At 40.9% G+C, this 14,768-nt stretch overlaps 1 protein-coding gene across 3 annotated transcripts in view; it reads left to right on the top strand.

The window, feature by feature from the left end:
- Positions 1 to 14,768, top strand: part of ube2o (ubiquitin-conjugating enzyme E2O) — a 31,913-nt gene that overhangs the window by 6,381 nt on the left and 10,764 nt on the right. For 2 of the 3 annotated variants that reach the window (XM_069530008.1, XM_069530009.1), the window contains exons 2-10: positions 10,101 to 10,160; positions 10,601 to 10,711; positions 10,965 to 11,062; positions 11,257 to 11,320; positions 11,865 to 12,008; positions 12,647 to 12,756; positions 13,003 to 13,153; positions 13,279 to 13,336; positions 14,124 to 14,286. In XM_069530008.1, the coding sequence (XP_069386109.1) occupies positions 10,101 to 10,160; positions 10,601 to 10,711; positions 10,965 to 11,062; positions 11,257 to 11,320; positions 11,865 to 12,008; positions 12,647 to 12,756; positions 13,003 to 13,153; positions 13,279 to 13,336; positions 14,124 to 14,286 (959 nt within the window). The remainder of the gene's footprint in view (positions 1 to 10,100; positions 10,161 to 10,600; positions 10,712 to 10,964; positions 11,063 to 11,256; positions 11,321 to 11,864; positions 12,009 to 12,646; positions 12,757 to 13,002; positions 13,154 to 13,278; positions 13,337 to 14,123; positions 14,287 to 14,768) is intronic. The other variant, XM_069530010.1, reaches the window with a different exon arrangement.

Below are 14,768 nucleotides of genomic sequence, written 5' to 3'. Positions count from 1 at the left end.
ATAAAAACCTGGATCTAGTGGATTTAAATGTGGTTTCTTAGGGGTGTATGGATATAGTAACTAATAGAAACCTGTAACTACCACCAACATATAGCTGAGAAACATAATGTGGCCTATAGCTATAAGGCTGGTTTTAATTGGAGGACACTGTTGAGCCTTGCTGGAGATATGCTCTCTACTGACTTTTGCATATAGTTTAAAATTGTCTGCAGTTATTCCACCTCTGCTCCTCTATCAGACATTTTTGCAACACAATTTGAGGGTGACTTTGTTGCACCCATGTGACCTGATTCCTTGCTCCTTCTTGTTGCACGCGCTGCCCTCTCATAGGCAGCTGAGATTGTGTCATTGTCATCAGACAATGAGCCGTGGTGACAGAGGATGTCAGCCTGTGATGAGGTGATGATTCCTCTCAGCGGGTGGAGGCAGAGGCACGGCAGAAAGATATGAGATGAAATACATGTTTTGGCCTTTTAGTCTTTCCTCTCTGGGCTTTTAGCGTGAAACCGACTTCTTATCCAAGTGTGAAATGGGACAAGCTGTGAAACTGGTGTGCTCTCTGTGTACTTGTCACCTCCTGGATCCTCTTTTTCCGTTATCCTCCCTCCATTCTCAGCATATCACATTACTATCACTTTATTTCACCTCAAATCTGTTCCTGCCCTCATATCCAGTTTTTACCTTTTTTGTCGTCTTTTAGTGGTTTTTCATGCTTTGACAAGTCCAACCATTCCACACCTTAAAGGTTGTTTAATGTCCTTTCTAAATAAAAAAAAAAAAAAACAGATCAATGTTTTTTCTGCTGCTAATAATCAATGTCTTAATATGTCATTAATGTAACCCTGTCCGAAATAAGAGGGGTTCAAGGTTTTGTGGTAAGTTAACACTCTTTAAGGACACATGCAAGTCTTGAGCAATGTTTCTAGATTTCTCTATTATTATCTCAGCAATAATAACCCACTGGCATAATTTACAGGAGTTATGAGCCTCTCAAAAGAAAGTTGCACACGTTATCTGTTGCTACCCTCACACAATTAGGAGATAGGTTTGTCCATCTGCCTTTTGTGTGACACCAACCAATCCACACTCTGTTTTCACTGGGTCGACCCTGGAGGGAACAGCAAAGTTTACTCCTGCTGAAGCTGTTAAAGCGAGTAGTGATGAGGCTCACTTTCTTAACCCCTGTAGAATAAGGTGATTATTCAGCCCCGATTTTATCTCAATCCCTTTTAACATTTGATCAAAGTAGAGTGACAGAAAAAAAATAATACCCAAAAAGTGTTTTTACAACTGGGAAAATCATATCTACCATCATTGCATCATTCAGCGTTGTATTATTTTGACCTCAGAGCGGTTAAACATTGTACCTTTGCCTCTTTATGGTCATGATTCATCTTGTCGCTGGTCAACCTTTATGAGCATTTTCTGAAATGTCAATGGAAATTTTCTTCAGAGCCCAGAGCTGTTGTGCTCTATTGGTGCTTTTACACACATCATTTCGCACTCAGTTCATGTGGTGGCCAGATTTCATGTCCTGAGAGTCAGTCATTTTTGGAGGTGTCATGTGTTGATTAAATATGTGTTGAATATTTCATTGATACGCATCTGTGACATCACACAAATCCAGCCCAGTGATTTTTCAATTACGAATTTCCACTCGTACCACTTGGAGGATGATGTCAGCATCTTCTGTTTCCTGTAAATCTAATACTACATGGACATCACATGACTGCTTTTCTCTCCTCCTCTTGAAACCCCTGTGTGCTCCTCCCTTAACCTCTACCTTCCCTTTTTCTAATCCCTCTGCTCCTCCTCTCTGCTCCCTTTTCTTTCTCCACGGCAAGCTGCACCTTTTCCTCCATCCCATTCTCTCCGCCACCACTGTCATCTCACTCCTCTTTTTTTTTTTTCACCCTGCCCCCCACACTCTCCTCTCCTCCGAACCCATCCCGTAAACCTCTTACTCATGACTGGATGGTCGTCCTGTTCCTGCCCTGAGATAATGGATCTCATTTCATCCTCTCTCTGTATAGACCACACACACACACACACACAGAGGAATAGACAGACTCTGAAGTGACTTAGCTGCTGGAGCCTGCACTCATCCCACTAGTCATCTCTCCTTGCATCTCTACTCTCTCTCTCATCTTTTCATCCTCCCTTTTTCCTCTGCAGTGTTGGCCCTGCCCAGTGGGGAGATAGTCTGCTCTTGCTCTCTCTCTCTCTCTCTCTCTCTCTCTCTCTACTTCTTGTTACTTCCCCTCCTTTCTCTCTATCTGCTGTTTTTTCTTTGCTCTCTTCTATTTTTGCTCCTGCTTTTGCTTGTTGCCTCTCTCTCTCTCCCCGGGATCCGTCTCTGTCTCCCAATTTTTCTGGGTTTCTGATTGCTGTCTCCTCTGCGCCTTGTTCACCGCTCATCTTCATTTATTCCCCGTTACACCCCGTCTTCCTCTCAATGCACCCTCCGCCCTTTTACCATCTTCTCCCCTCAATTGTTCCATACATTTTTTCATCTTCATGATTGCCCCTCCTAAGTATCTGTATTCCCATCTCCTTTTCTCCATCTTATATTCTCAGCCTCTTTGTGACTGCATCTTCCCAAAATTTCATATTCTGCTTGTTTATGACTCTTTTCTCCCCCAGTGTACACCCCTCTGTGCCCTGCAGCCTTCCTCCCTTTTCTGTATCGGTTATCCATCTGTCTTTTGGTGCATCATCCCTCAAACTACGCAGTAAGGAAACTGTTCAATCATAGATACCTTGTGCTATTAGTTCCGTTTTCCTTCCCCCCTGGTCTCAATGGGTAAAAGGCCTTGTGCCTGCTCTCTTGTTAATAGAGCTGTGCACCCCCCTGTGCTTCCCAATCAATAGCCTTCAGTTAGACAGCACTGTCCTGCAGCAGCAAGAACAAAGTGTCAGGTTGTGAGGATTGATGGTTCACTTGTTTAACGCCAAATCAACCAAAGCTGCAAGAACTTCTTATTGATTTGGATTTTATATTTGGCTTCCACAAATTTAAGGAAATCTTTTTTTGTAAAAAATATATGAAAAGCCAATGTAGTAATAAAAAATACCTGGTATGTCTTTTTTAGATGTATTATAACTAGAATTATCATAAGGATCACTGCTCTTGCTTAGTTGAAGTCTGGTATACATTTTATTCAGGGAGTGCAGTGTGTAGCACTATTAAAAGAGAAGGAGGTGGGTAAACCAATACACACACCGTTTTGTAAATGTGTATTGATTTTGCAACAGTCTATATCATTGCATTTTTTTGGTTTGGAGGACGACTACACAGATGGACAGCACTGAAGTGCATTGTTCTGCAGTGGTTTAGGGAATTTTTACCTCCCCCAAGCGTTTTCATCAGCATTTGTTCGTTTGTCTTACAGCAGGATTACACAAAAACTACTGGACTGATTACCACAAAAAGATGGATGTGATACGGGTCAGGGAAGAACCCATTACATTTTGATGCGGATCCCGACCAAGGGGCAGATCCAAGAAGTTTTTATGTCTCTGTGTGGGCAACAGCCAGTGGCCGGAGGCGTTATGTGTTTCGGGTTGTCGCTGTTTCATTATCGTGAACGTGTTATATCAAGAATGCCTCGAGGAAATGTCTTAAAATTTGGTACAAACATTCACTTGGATTTAAGGATGAACTGAATTTGCTGGTTTAAAGATCACAGTGCCCTCAAAGTATGTTTGTGTTTTTCTTGAATGTGATATTTTAAGATTATGGCTTAAATTTTGGCGGTCAAAGTGACCTGGAACTGGAATGTTTGACAAAGGCATATAACTTCAGTGTCATCCCTTTTCTTATGCTACTTATTTCATATTATTTTACTCTTCAGCTCCTGAAAAAGGATATAAACAACCAGTATTTCCTGAATGAGTGATAACCCCCCTCTTTTCTGTGTCTAAATTAAATTGAAATCTGTGTGAAATAGACCGCGCAATTAATGGCTCGCAGCAAATACATCTCGCTCCAGTCCGTTTTTAAAAAGAATGGGCAGTCTGTTGTTAAAGGTGCTACAGAAATAGCTAGTTGAGGATTTTGCCCATAAATATATGTTCAGTTTTCAAAGACATGACAGCTCAAGAGAGCTTCTCATAAATGTCTGTTCTTAAAAAAAAAAAAAAAGTAATAGCGTAGTTTTCATATCCCCAAAACGCTAGTGGTTTAGCCGAAAGATGATTTGTTTGAGGTTGCAGGCTGAGGTGCAGGGCGTAGTGCTGTCATCATGACTGCACATTTCTTATTACTGATCGATATGGTGTAATTTCTCATAGGGTATACGTTGAGTACAGGCATGTGTTTGTGTGTGTGTGAGGCGAGAAAATCTGTTACTTCTGAATCCATTCGACTTGTGTTTGTTGATCTGAAGGATTGTCAGTATAGAAATGAGACAGAAACCAGAATGAGAGAGCCTGCCGTAGTGAACTGTCAGAGTGGAGAACAGGCGTGGCCCTGAGCTGCAGTACTCTGCAGTGTCTCTTTCTCCCCCTCTTCCTCCTCCTCCTCCTCATACAGCACCTGAATAATGACTTGTGTTAATTAGGCCGGGAAGTCCAAGCAAATACCGTCCTTGTCGATTCTTGTCATCAGTCCTGGCCCTTCTACCATTTCAGCTTGAATGGAGAAGCAGCCAAGATTGTCTTCTATCTCCCCACTCAAATAGACACAGACACTCTTGTATCTATGTTTGCAAATAGACATGTCTTTTTCTTTTGTTGTCTGACTCCTTGCACACCACCACCTCACCGCCTCTTTTCTCGTCATCACTACATGAGCCATAGCAACAGTCCGCTGCTTTGTTTTAACTGAGCCGTCTAGTACTGATCATTGTGCAGTATGTGTTTGCAGTAATGCGGTGGGTACGTGTGATGGAGGATGCATGAGGAGGGGAAGTGTTTGAGTCCTGTTTTAATAAGGGATGTACTCTGTTTAGAAAGCATAACTCAAAGTGTTGTTGAAATGCATAAATCTTTGCAGTTATATAATCTGTGTTGCTTTTAAAGGAAGAAGGAGACAGAGCCTTGTTTCAATGTGGCTTGTATGTGAATAACATGAAGAAGCCTCCCACCAGATGACAAGCGTCTGCCTTTTTTGCAGACTGTAAAAACTCAATAATCTATCTGTTAATCAAAGAGCCCATGTCATATCAAAGGTCACCCAGTTGCTCTCCCACAAACACCTAAACACAATCTTTTAAATTATTTATCAGAACCTTTGCACAAATGTGTAAATTCTCCCTGAACGATTTGCACAGTTTCCATGGACAACAGTATCACTGTTATGATTAGATTGATTTTTTTAAGTGATTCACATAACAAACCCAGATAATAACTTATCCTGGTTAAATATCCCTTATTGAAAAGCCTCAATACCTGGCATGTAAACACCTTATTCAGGTTTCTCATAATTATCGACCATGATGGCAGATGCTTCCTCAGCTTGAGTTGTATTAATTGGTTTAGTCACCAAAACCAAAAAAATAAGGTCCCACAGAGGGAGCATTCCTCCGCCAAGTCTGATCTGCCATTTTATCACCATGTTGCATATACATGTATTATGATCAGATACATAAACCATGTACACAGAAATGTTCTGCAATCTGCTTATGTTAAACACAGGCAAAATATATCCGCTATGGCATAGTAGTATTTGGCACTGTACAGTAAACCCCTAAAATGCTTACTTTGTTACTCGAAATCCAGATCATTATCCAGATATGCACCAAAAGTTCATCAAGAAATTCACAAAAAAACCTGCATATCTCGAATGTTCTCCAAAAGCCAATGACTTCTTCCTCAGCCCTTACCTCCCCCTTCAACCAAGTTTCAATAAAATGGCTCGGGCAGTAATCATTATTAACGTTTAGACAATCTTCATTCCAAAGTGAAAGTGTGACACAGGTAAAGTGAAGATACTTTTTTTTATTTTTGTCTCTTTCTGCACTTCAGCGGATGAAGGAAAAACAAGCAGAGCAGTAAATACTCTGGAAGTCAACTAAGCTGATTTCTTCCTGGACTGCTGAAACAATTCATTAGTGGCAGTAGCCGTGTCATATGGAAGGATCCACATAATGTGCTGCAAATGCCAGAAACAAATTCCACTGATTACATTTCACTTATATATTACAGATTCCTTTAGAGACCAGGAGGTAAAAACATTTCACGGTAGCTTAATGTTAATAATGCAATGTAGGGATCACTCCCACTGCAGTGACATGCTATTCTGCAGCAGAATTTGTAGCATATAATTACAAGATATCTATTATCTCTTATAGAAATCAAATGACTCATAATTAGTAATGCCATTGTCAACCAACCACTTCATAACAGCTGATTGAAAGGTCTTGTTTTGGTCCTCAGTTATTTTAAGGTGTCGTAATGTATTTATATATTGATTTTAAACAATATTTTTGATCTGGTGAAGAAACCTGCCCATGTACTGCACTGCAGCATGATGCACAGAGAGAATATTAATGAAGAGGTGTGTGTGTGTGTGTGTGTGTGTGTGTGTGTGTGTGTGTGTGTGTGTGTGTGTGTGTGTGTGTGTGTGTGTGTGTGTGTGTGTGTGTGTGTGTGTGTGTGTGTGTGTGTGTGTGTGTGTGTACCCAGCTGTAGAGACATGGGGCACAGACAGGCTGCTGTTTAATAGATTACAAGAGAACATAGCGAACTATCGATCGGACACACAGTCTTCCTACCCAGAATTCAGTGGAGTACGGTTACAGTGAGACAAAGCAGAGACTGCAAAAGGAGAGAGAGTGTGACAATGTGCCCACAGGTCCATCAGTCCTATAATTGGATGTCTTCACACAGTCTCATTTTAAAAGTGAATATGACTTGCAGGAACTTTCCTCTTATAATCGCTCTCACACATTTAAGTGAACCAGCTAAAAAGGTGATCGACTCCTTTCACTTTGTCAGTAGAGGAGTTGGTCTTTCTGTAAATATACAAACCTTCAGGGCTATATTTTTGCCAACGCCCAGAAGTACATGCACGTTCTTATTCATTATCTAGACTGGTGGCCTGGCTTATTTTATTTGTTTCTCCACACTTTCATAATGAACCAAGACGTTTGTTGCACCTCTTATAATAACATAAGGGATATCTAACTCTGCAGCTCTATTTGTGGCGCTATTTATAGCGCTCACACTACCACAAGCGACAGCTATCATATGCTGGTGGGACTGTGTTCTTGTGCTATAGTCCATAATAGTTTTACCATTTACGCAGACGGTGGAGTGTGGAGAACTTCTCTTTGACAATTCAGTGTTGCGTGTGAGAGTGACCTTCATGTATGTGCACCCCAGTTATTGCCATAAATTGATTTAATTCTGTGGGAAAGCTGACTGGGCTGTTTCCAACACTGCAGATAAAAACCTGTGCCTTCTGCAGAGTCATTTGACCCAGGAGAGAATGCTGATTGTATCCACTCCCATGGCAGACAAAAGACAGATGTTGATGGGTTTTTTTGATCGGTGGAACGTTTGGAGGCTCACGCTGCTTTCTTTTTTATGGTTTTATCTTCGTCACAATTCCTGTGTCTCTACAATGAAGACAAAGTTAGCATCAGCTTTAGTCTGAATGTGTGGCCATGAGAATGAGACAGAGGTTCAAAATAAGATGACTGTATTGTCCTTCCAAGTCACAGAAGAGGATCTGGCAGCACAGTTAAAATCTATGATAACAGCTCGACCAGCTAAAACTTTTTCCCCCTCATCCTTGAGTTGCTTTATCGTTCCTGATTTTAAGATCGAAAACTCAGCCGCCCGGCAGTCTGCCAACATGTGCTCTTCTACTTTTCCCGACTTTAGTGAAATTTTATTGAAAGTCTCTCGTCTTCTCTTCAGTCATTACTTAGTCAGCAGCAGGCCCCATGTTTTTGATTTCTTCAATCTCTTTACTCCTAATTACTTTTTTCCTCCTCTACCTCCATCTGTCTCTGCCCAAACTCAGAGGCTCCTGCTGCCACTGGGCTGTGAGTGCTCTGCCAATAGAGCAGCTTGTGCTGTAGCTCACAGTGAAGAGGTTGGGCCTCCTACAGGTAGATTCTTGTAAACACTCTTATGGACAATTCTTTTTTTGCTACTAGTGCAGTACTTGATGTTAACCTGCCTGTTTGGAATGGGCTTTTCTCTTGTCCCGTGTTTATGCTCTGGAGCTGCTCCTGAATTATTCCTTGTCATCAGTGAGTCCTCCTCTGTCCTCTGATATACTGTCACATTGTATTGTTTGTGTGCTGGACATTGTGTGCAGAGCTTTTTTTATAAACAGAGTCAAGTGAGAAATCATCCTACCTGGTTTATCTGCAGTGTAGAATTTATAGTATAAACAGAAGTTTCTTTTACTGTTCACGTGTGGCTTTCATATTTTCTGAGTGATTGACTTAACTTTTATTTTTTCATACATTGCATGTCAGCTTTTTCGGAGATCCGTTAAGCATTGCCACAGTCTTCAGACACAAGTTGACAACTTTTCATAATAAAAGCTCTGTAATGCAGCTTCTTACACTATATGGACAAAAGTATCCAACCAATGGTTGGACCATGCCCATTAGTTCCAGAGAGGGGAAATCTTAATATTTCATCTTACCAGGTTAAGATATTTTGAAACGTAATGCCTATGGATTTAGAATCGGATGTCATAGAAGCTCATGTAGTTGTGATTTTACTTTCAAGACAACTTAAGAGCAAGCGATTCCATGACAGAGATCAGCTCCCGCTTTCCATGGATGTCTGTGACTCAGTCCGATATAATTGTGTTGTCGAACTAGCTGAGAACAAAATCATTTGGTCTTTGCGAACAGAAATGATGGATGCATGTATCGGCATAAGTTAGATCTCACAAGTGTAGACAGATGCTAATACCAGGTGTGAACTGACGAACTTGGATCTTTGCACCACGTCTGAATGGGGCCATTGTCTCAGTGGTGCCTGAAGCAACACATCCCTGTAGACCACATATAAAGATGGACGACTTGACTGTTACCCAAAAGTGAAGCCAAAGCATCTCGATTGCCCCCTGATGGCTTCCCCCTTCCTCCATTTTTGAGGCGGGACATTGAGCAAACTAAAAAAATCAAAATACACATTAAATACATTGTTCTAAAAGATGGTCACTGTTATTTTAGGAAGTTCCTGTTTCCTATGTTCGCATGCTCAATTTTGCAGTAAGTTTGGTTTTAATCAGTATTTCGATGCTGTAAAAACAGAGTGTTACAATTGGTAGGCTGTATGTATCAATGGGACCTTGTTACTGCAGCTTCATCCTAGATTTCGACTGTGCAGGCTCTGGCTTCAAATGAGGTTTTGATGCAAGAAGGCAGCGTCTGCACCTGGATATTCTGGCCTCATTTTCTGAACAGTACGAGGAAGTGAAGATGTGGCGTCTATCGCTATATACAGATGGTCTGAACTCATGCAGGCCTGTGCTGTGTTTTTGTTCTGTTTTTTAATTCTGTGTCTTCAGTCTGAACAGTTGTTATCAGACATAGTGTGACGCAGTGAAACTTTGCTCACAGGAACAAGGTTTTTCCTCAGGGGAGCTGTGCTTGTGCCAAGTTTAGCTCAACAGCTCTCTGTGTTCTGCCCTCGTTCTCTCTCTGGGCTTGTAAATCTTGATCAATACAGGTTTTGGCTTCATCTATCTCTCAGTCTGCTTTTCCAGATCCTATTTTTATGTCCATATTGATTAATTATTTATATTGAAAATGTGTTTGACATCTTCAGTGGTCATCACGCTGCTGGATTCTCAAACCGAGTCTCATGCTGGCCAGCTCAGTGAAATGCTTCTGTTTAGGCCACAAAACCATTTCATCTCCTCTCTGGGGGCATCTTTGCTCTGCTGACTGTGCATGTCGCTGTCCTCGTGGCTCTGACAAGGGTGTGACAAATCCGATCAGTTATATCGTCATGGACTCAGTGTGAATAGTTCAGCTCAGGGTCACTGATCTGCAGGGCTATAATAAGAAATGATGATCCAGTTTCAGTGAAAGCAGCTTGTGTTGGTGTTGGCCGTCTTAAAGGTGAAGTCATCCAGCTGTTAGCCTCCCTTTTCTAAAGTTTCTTCATTCTTTCTTTTACAGCTGAAGCTTGAAGATCGATCTATTGTCATCAGAGACATTGTACGACGGAACAATTCCAATGTAAGTGAAGTCCTCTCAGTCTGCATCTGTTCTTTGTCTCTAACTCTTTTTCACTTCACCTTTTCTGTTTTTGTGTTTTTACCTTGTTCGCTCTTTTTCATTCAACTCTCTCCCATTGTCAGTCATATCACTGTTCACCGCTCCGTTCCATTTGCTGCATCAGACATGACTGGAATACAACTGCGGGTTGAGGCTCAAAAAGGACTAAACCGAGGCTTTGTGTTAACACAGTGCAACAACTCAATCTGAATAACAAACACATGAAACTTTCATGTGATTTTTCTTATGGTTCAAAGTGTTGTTTACAAGAGATGCTACTGGACACCAACACAAACATTTACAAGCTTACATGCAACACCTTAAAGCGTCTGTTGATGGACAGGATGATATAACGTACATAATGATGACATGCTGCTGAGCCTGTGTTTGTTGCATTACAGGACAACCAGTGTGGTATTGTGACCAACATTGACATCGAGTGTGCAGTGAAACTAGTGGGAACAAATTGTGTTCTGTATCCAGTTAACAGCAAAGACCTGCAACACATCTGGGTAAGACACAAGCATTATATTCTTCAAACCAATGAGTGACAAGTGTGGCAGGTAGCAGTTAATAGGTCTGTGTGTTTATATATATATATATATATATATATATATATATATATATGAAAGTGTTATAAAGCAATCAGGTGATCAGCCTCAGTTCAACAAAATGCTTGGATTAGAGAAAGTGATTTTTCCAGTGATTGTTTAAGTTTGATAAAGTTTTAACTGATCATTGTCTTGTTGTGATTGTGTTTTCAAGTCTTTCATGTACGGCGACTACATTGCCTACGACTTCTGGCTGGGGAAAGTGTACGACCTGACAAATCACATCATCCTCAAGCTCTCCAACGGAGCCAGGTAGACTGTGTGTGTGTGTGTGTGTGTGTGTGTGTGTGTGTGTGTGTGTGTGTGTGTGTGTGTGTGTGTGTGTGTGTGTGTGTGTGTGTGAGACAAGCATTGCGACCTCGTGTTAGTCTGTCGCAGTGTGTGCATGCTGGCACACGTTCATCACTGGATGTCAACCGGCTGTCTCTCTCTGTGTCTCCCTGCAGGTGCTCCATGAGTGTGGAGGACGGTGCCAAGCTTTACGACGTCTGTCCACATGTCAGTGATTCGGTACGTAGCCACAAGCTCTTATCTGCCACTTCAGGTATACTCCCTGTTTGAAATTCTCTCCTGCTGCAGGTCAGATCACTGAGACACAGTGGAAATGAGTTGTCTTATAGTAGCTGTGAAAAATTGTTCTTCTGGTTTACTGGGATACATTTGATCCATCTATAGTGCTTATTTGTAGGTCCACTGTGACTAAAATTAATTCCATTGCTTTGATATTTCTTTACAACTTATTATTACATCTTCGAATTTAAATAATAATAAAAATTACTTGGATTTCAAGGTATCCAATGCTGCTTTACAAAGTTAGGAAAAATGTATGGAACAAACCAAGCACAGAAAATAATACTTGAAATGTTATACAGACTTATTAACATTTAATATATTCAAATATGAGTTTTCCCTTTTCTAGGAACAAATATTTAGAAAGCAACATTATTTCCACATGAAATTTTCAGGACTATTTCTGATTATAAACTTTTTCATGTCCATATTTGTTTAAAGGACTTTTGTTGTCAAATTTTTTTGTTACTGTTTTTCTTTCCAGGGTCTGTTCTTCGATGAGGCGTATGGTTTCTATCCAGGCCAGGTCCTCATCGGTCCGGCCAAAGTCTTCTCTAATGTACAGTGGCTGTCGGGGGTCAAACCTGTCCTCAGCAGGAAGTGCAAGTTCAGGGTGGTGGTAGAAGAGGTAAGACAAACAACACTGACGATGATAATGATATATATTACACTTTATTTACACTTTCATTAATTGTGTTTGAGAAGTACAACAACCAATTTCAGAGCATCTATTCATTGTATTAATGTGTCATCACTTCCTGCTACAGTGAAGATTTTCCATAATGAATAAATGTCACAGTCAATACAAGGTCCTCTACTAAAGGAAACAGTTCAATTCCATTTACACGCACCACATTTGCACCAACTGTGTAAATGGAAGTACATTTTGGAAAGGCCTACATATCCCGGTTTTAAGACTCAGCCAAACAAAGGCACATGGCAAATCAGAACTGTGGCCACTTCAAATTAGAGCTAGTGTGTGATGTATTTTGTCCTTTTTTTCTATTTAGTGTATTTGTACACTGGTGACTGCTCTTGTTGTTTTTGCAAATGACACAGAAGGACAAAAATCACTACAGTGGTATCAGGGTAATAAAATCAGTTTACACTTATTAAATGCTACTGTGCTGACACAGGTCGGTGTTAGATGAGGGAAAATGATTAATATAATCAACAAACTCTTTTTGTCTTTGTAAATTTGATGGACTGCTGCGTGCAAAGCCCTTCTCTTATTGATAAACTGTGGTGTCATTGTGCTTCCCTCAGGTAAAGGTGGTTGAACTGAAGGTCACATGGATCACCAAGAGCTACTCCCCGAAAGGCTCTGACAGCGTCTATCCACCTCCCTCCACCATCACACAGGAGAATCTCTGCAGGTCAGTTTCTCAGTCTGTATTTATGTATACCCTCCTCTAGTCATTGTTTATTTTTTATCATGGATTTAACTTTTATTTTCTTGCAGCTTTAAGAATTTAAATAAATTAGACAGCTAGAGTATAACTATAATATTCTACAATATTCTCAGTGGTTGGTTCAGTTTGAGTTGAGGTCTGATAACCAGAAGAAACTGTTACTGTGGGTTGTTCCTCATGGTTTAAAGTTATTCTCTTGGTTGGGTTTAGGGTGAGACGTCTGGGCTACTACGACCACACCCAGAGGCAGCTGGGAGAGAGGGCCCTCTACGTCTTTCCAGCTAAGGGGGACGCCACACGCATCACCTGTGAGGGACCAGAGGGTGCAGCTGTCCTGCCTGAAGACCCTGTGGCCAGAAAGGTGCGATAGAATGCGTTATCTGTTCATGTGTGTTTAAGCAAAGATTTATTCTCTCATTTATGAAGTTGTTCCTACCTGTTGTAAAACATGTTTTATATTTATATTTGTGTGTGTGTTTACTGCAGCTGAAAAGGATGTTCAAGAAGGATTCAGGAAAGAAGACGGAGAACGCTGACACACAAGGTACCAAACAATACACTGCAGAGAAAGCAGCAGAGGAACACACTGTACACACACACACACACACACACACACACCTGCTCCCTAATGTTATCGTTGTCTTTGTCGTGAACTCAGTAACACTCTACTGTTACAGAATTGGAGGCATCTTTATCGAAAAATGTTTTTAACAATTAGTCGGACATGTTACTATCTTGTTATCAGTGAGACAGACTTGAGCCAGTGCAGTTGAATAGAGGTTTTAATGAGAAACGATAAGAACAAAGAGGGTATAAAATGAATCTTAGTGTGCTTAGTCATTTATCATCAAAATCTTTTTTTTTTTTTTTGCTTACATTCACATTAAAGTAGCTGATTGAGTTCAAGTTGCCGTGAGACATCAGGCAGTAATTTCACAAACAGGCTCAGCACAGAAGTAACCGACTAATTGTGACTTATGCTGAAGTGTAAGACGAGTGATTTGTTTACATGATCCAGGAAAATAGAGGATGCAGTGTTTCCCACAGTCAAGATAATTAATGGGAAACACTGGTGTTCGACTGCTTCTGTCTGTGAGGCCACAGAAATATAACAGCCAGATTAATAATTAATTAGATTAATAAAGAAATTCTGTGACTGTTAGCCTGCTCTTTATCACGTGTCTCAAATCTTTGGTTGATTTGAAGTCAGATTTACCTTTGAGCTGGATGAACACCAGTGACCTGTAATTATCCTCTGCATTACTTTCTCATGATGATTTGTTACTGTGTATTTGACCATTGAATTTTCTTTTTTTTCTGTCCACCACAAGCTGAACACAAATCAGAGCAGACAGACTCATCTCACCCCAACAATAACAACGGTCCTGTGGTGTCCATCCCAAACCCCCCAGACTCCCAAAACACAGACACCTCAGCTGAGCACGGGGACCAGGACGCTGACGACGAGGCTGCAGAGGACACTGACGACACCAGGTCTGTTAGATTGTTCCCTTCTCTAAATGTCTTCAATGTGATTGTTTTAGGACATTAACACAGTAAATGTGTTAGTTATCTGAGGCCACTTTTTCAGGTCGCCCTTCTATCTCTCAATAGTAGAATCCAGAGGAATAATGACATGATCCCGTGTGAGATGTTTTACTTTTAAATGGCTCCAAGAAAGAGAATTAACGTATCTTTTAGCATATACTGTTTAAGGTCGTTCCCGTGGAAATCACTGTTTCCGGTTCAATGATCTCCACCTCGCCCCCCCGTCCCATGCATGAGCACGAACACCCTTGTTGCTGATCGTCCATTTCTCCTTCTTCCCTAAAGACAGAACTAAGGCTATGTATTACAACTACGTTTTTTCCCTTGTGGACCTTGAGGAAATATTGGCAGAATTCTGAGTTGGATTATTAAAAATACAGTCTAACAAAATAATCATAAAAAAACTTTTCCAGCACAATTGCATACCA

This window comes from Paralichthys olivaceus, chromosome 8 (assembly GCF_024713975.1).
Source record: "Paralichthys olivaceus isolate ysfri-2021 chromosome 8, ASM2471397v2, whole genome shotgun sequence".
Classification (NCBI taxonomy): domain Eukaryota; kingdom Metazoa; phylum Chordata; class Actinopteri; order Pleuronectiformes; family Paralichthyidae; genus Paralichthys; species Paralichthys olivaceus.
Note: the sequence above shows the minus strand (reverse complement) of the source record. Positions and strands in the feature narration are given on the sequence as shown.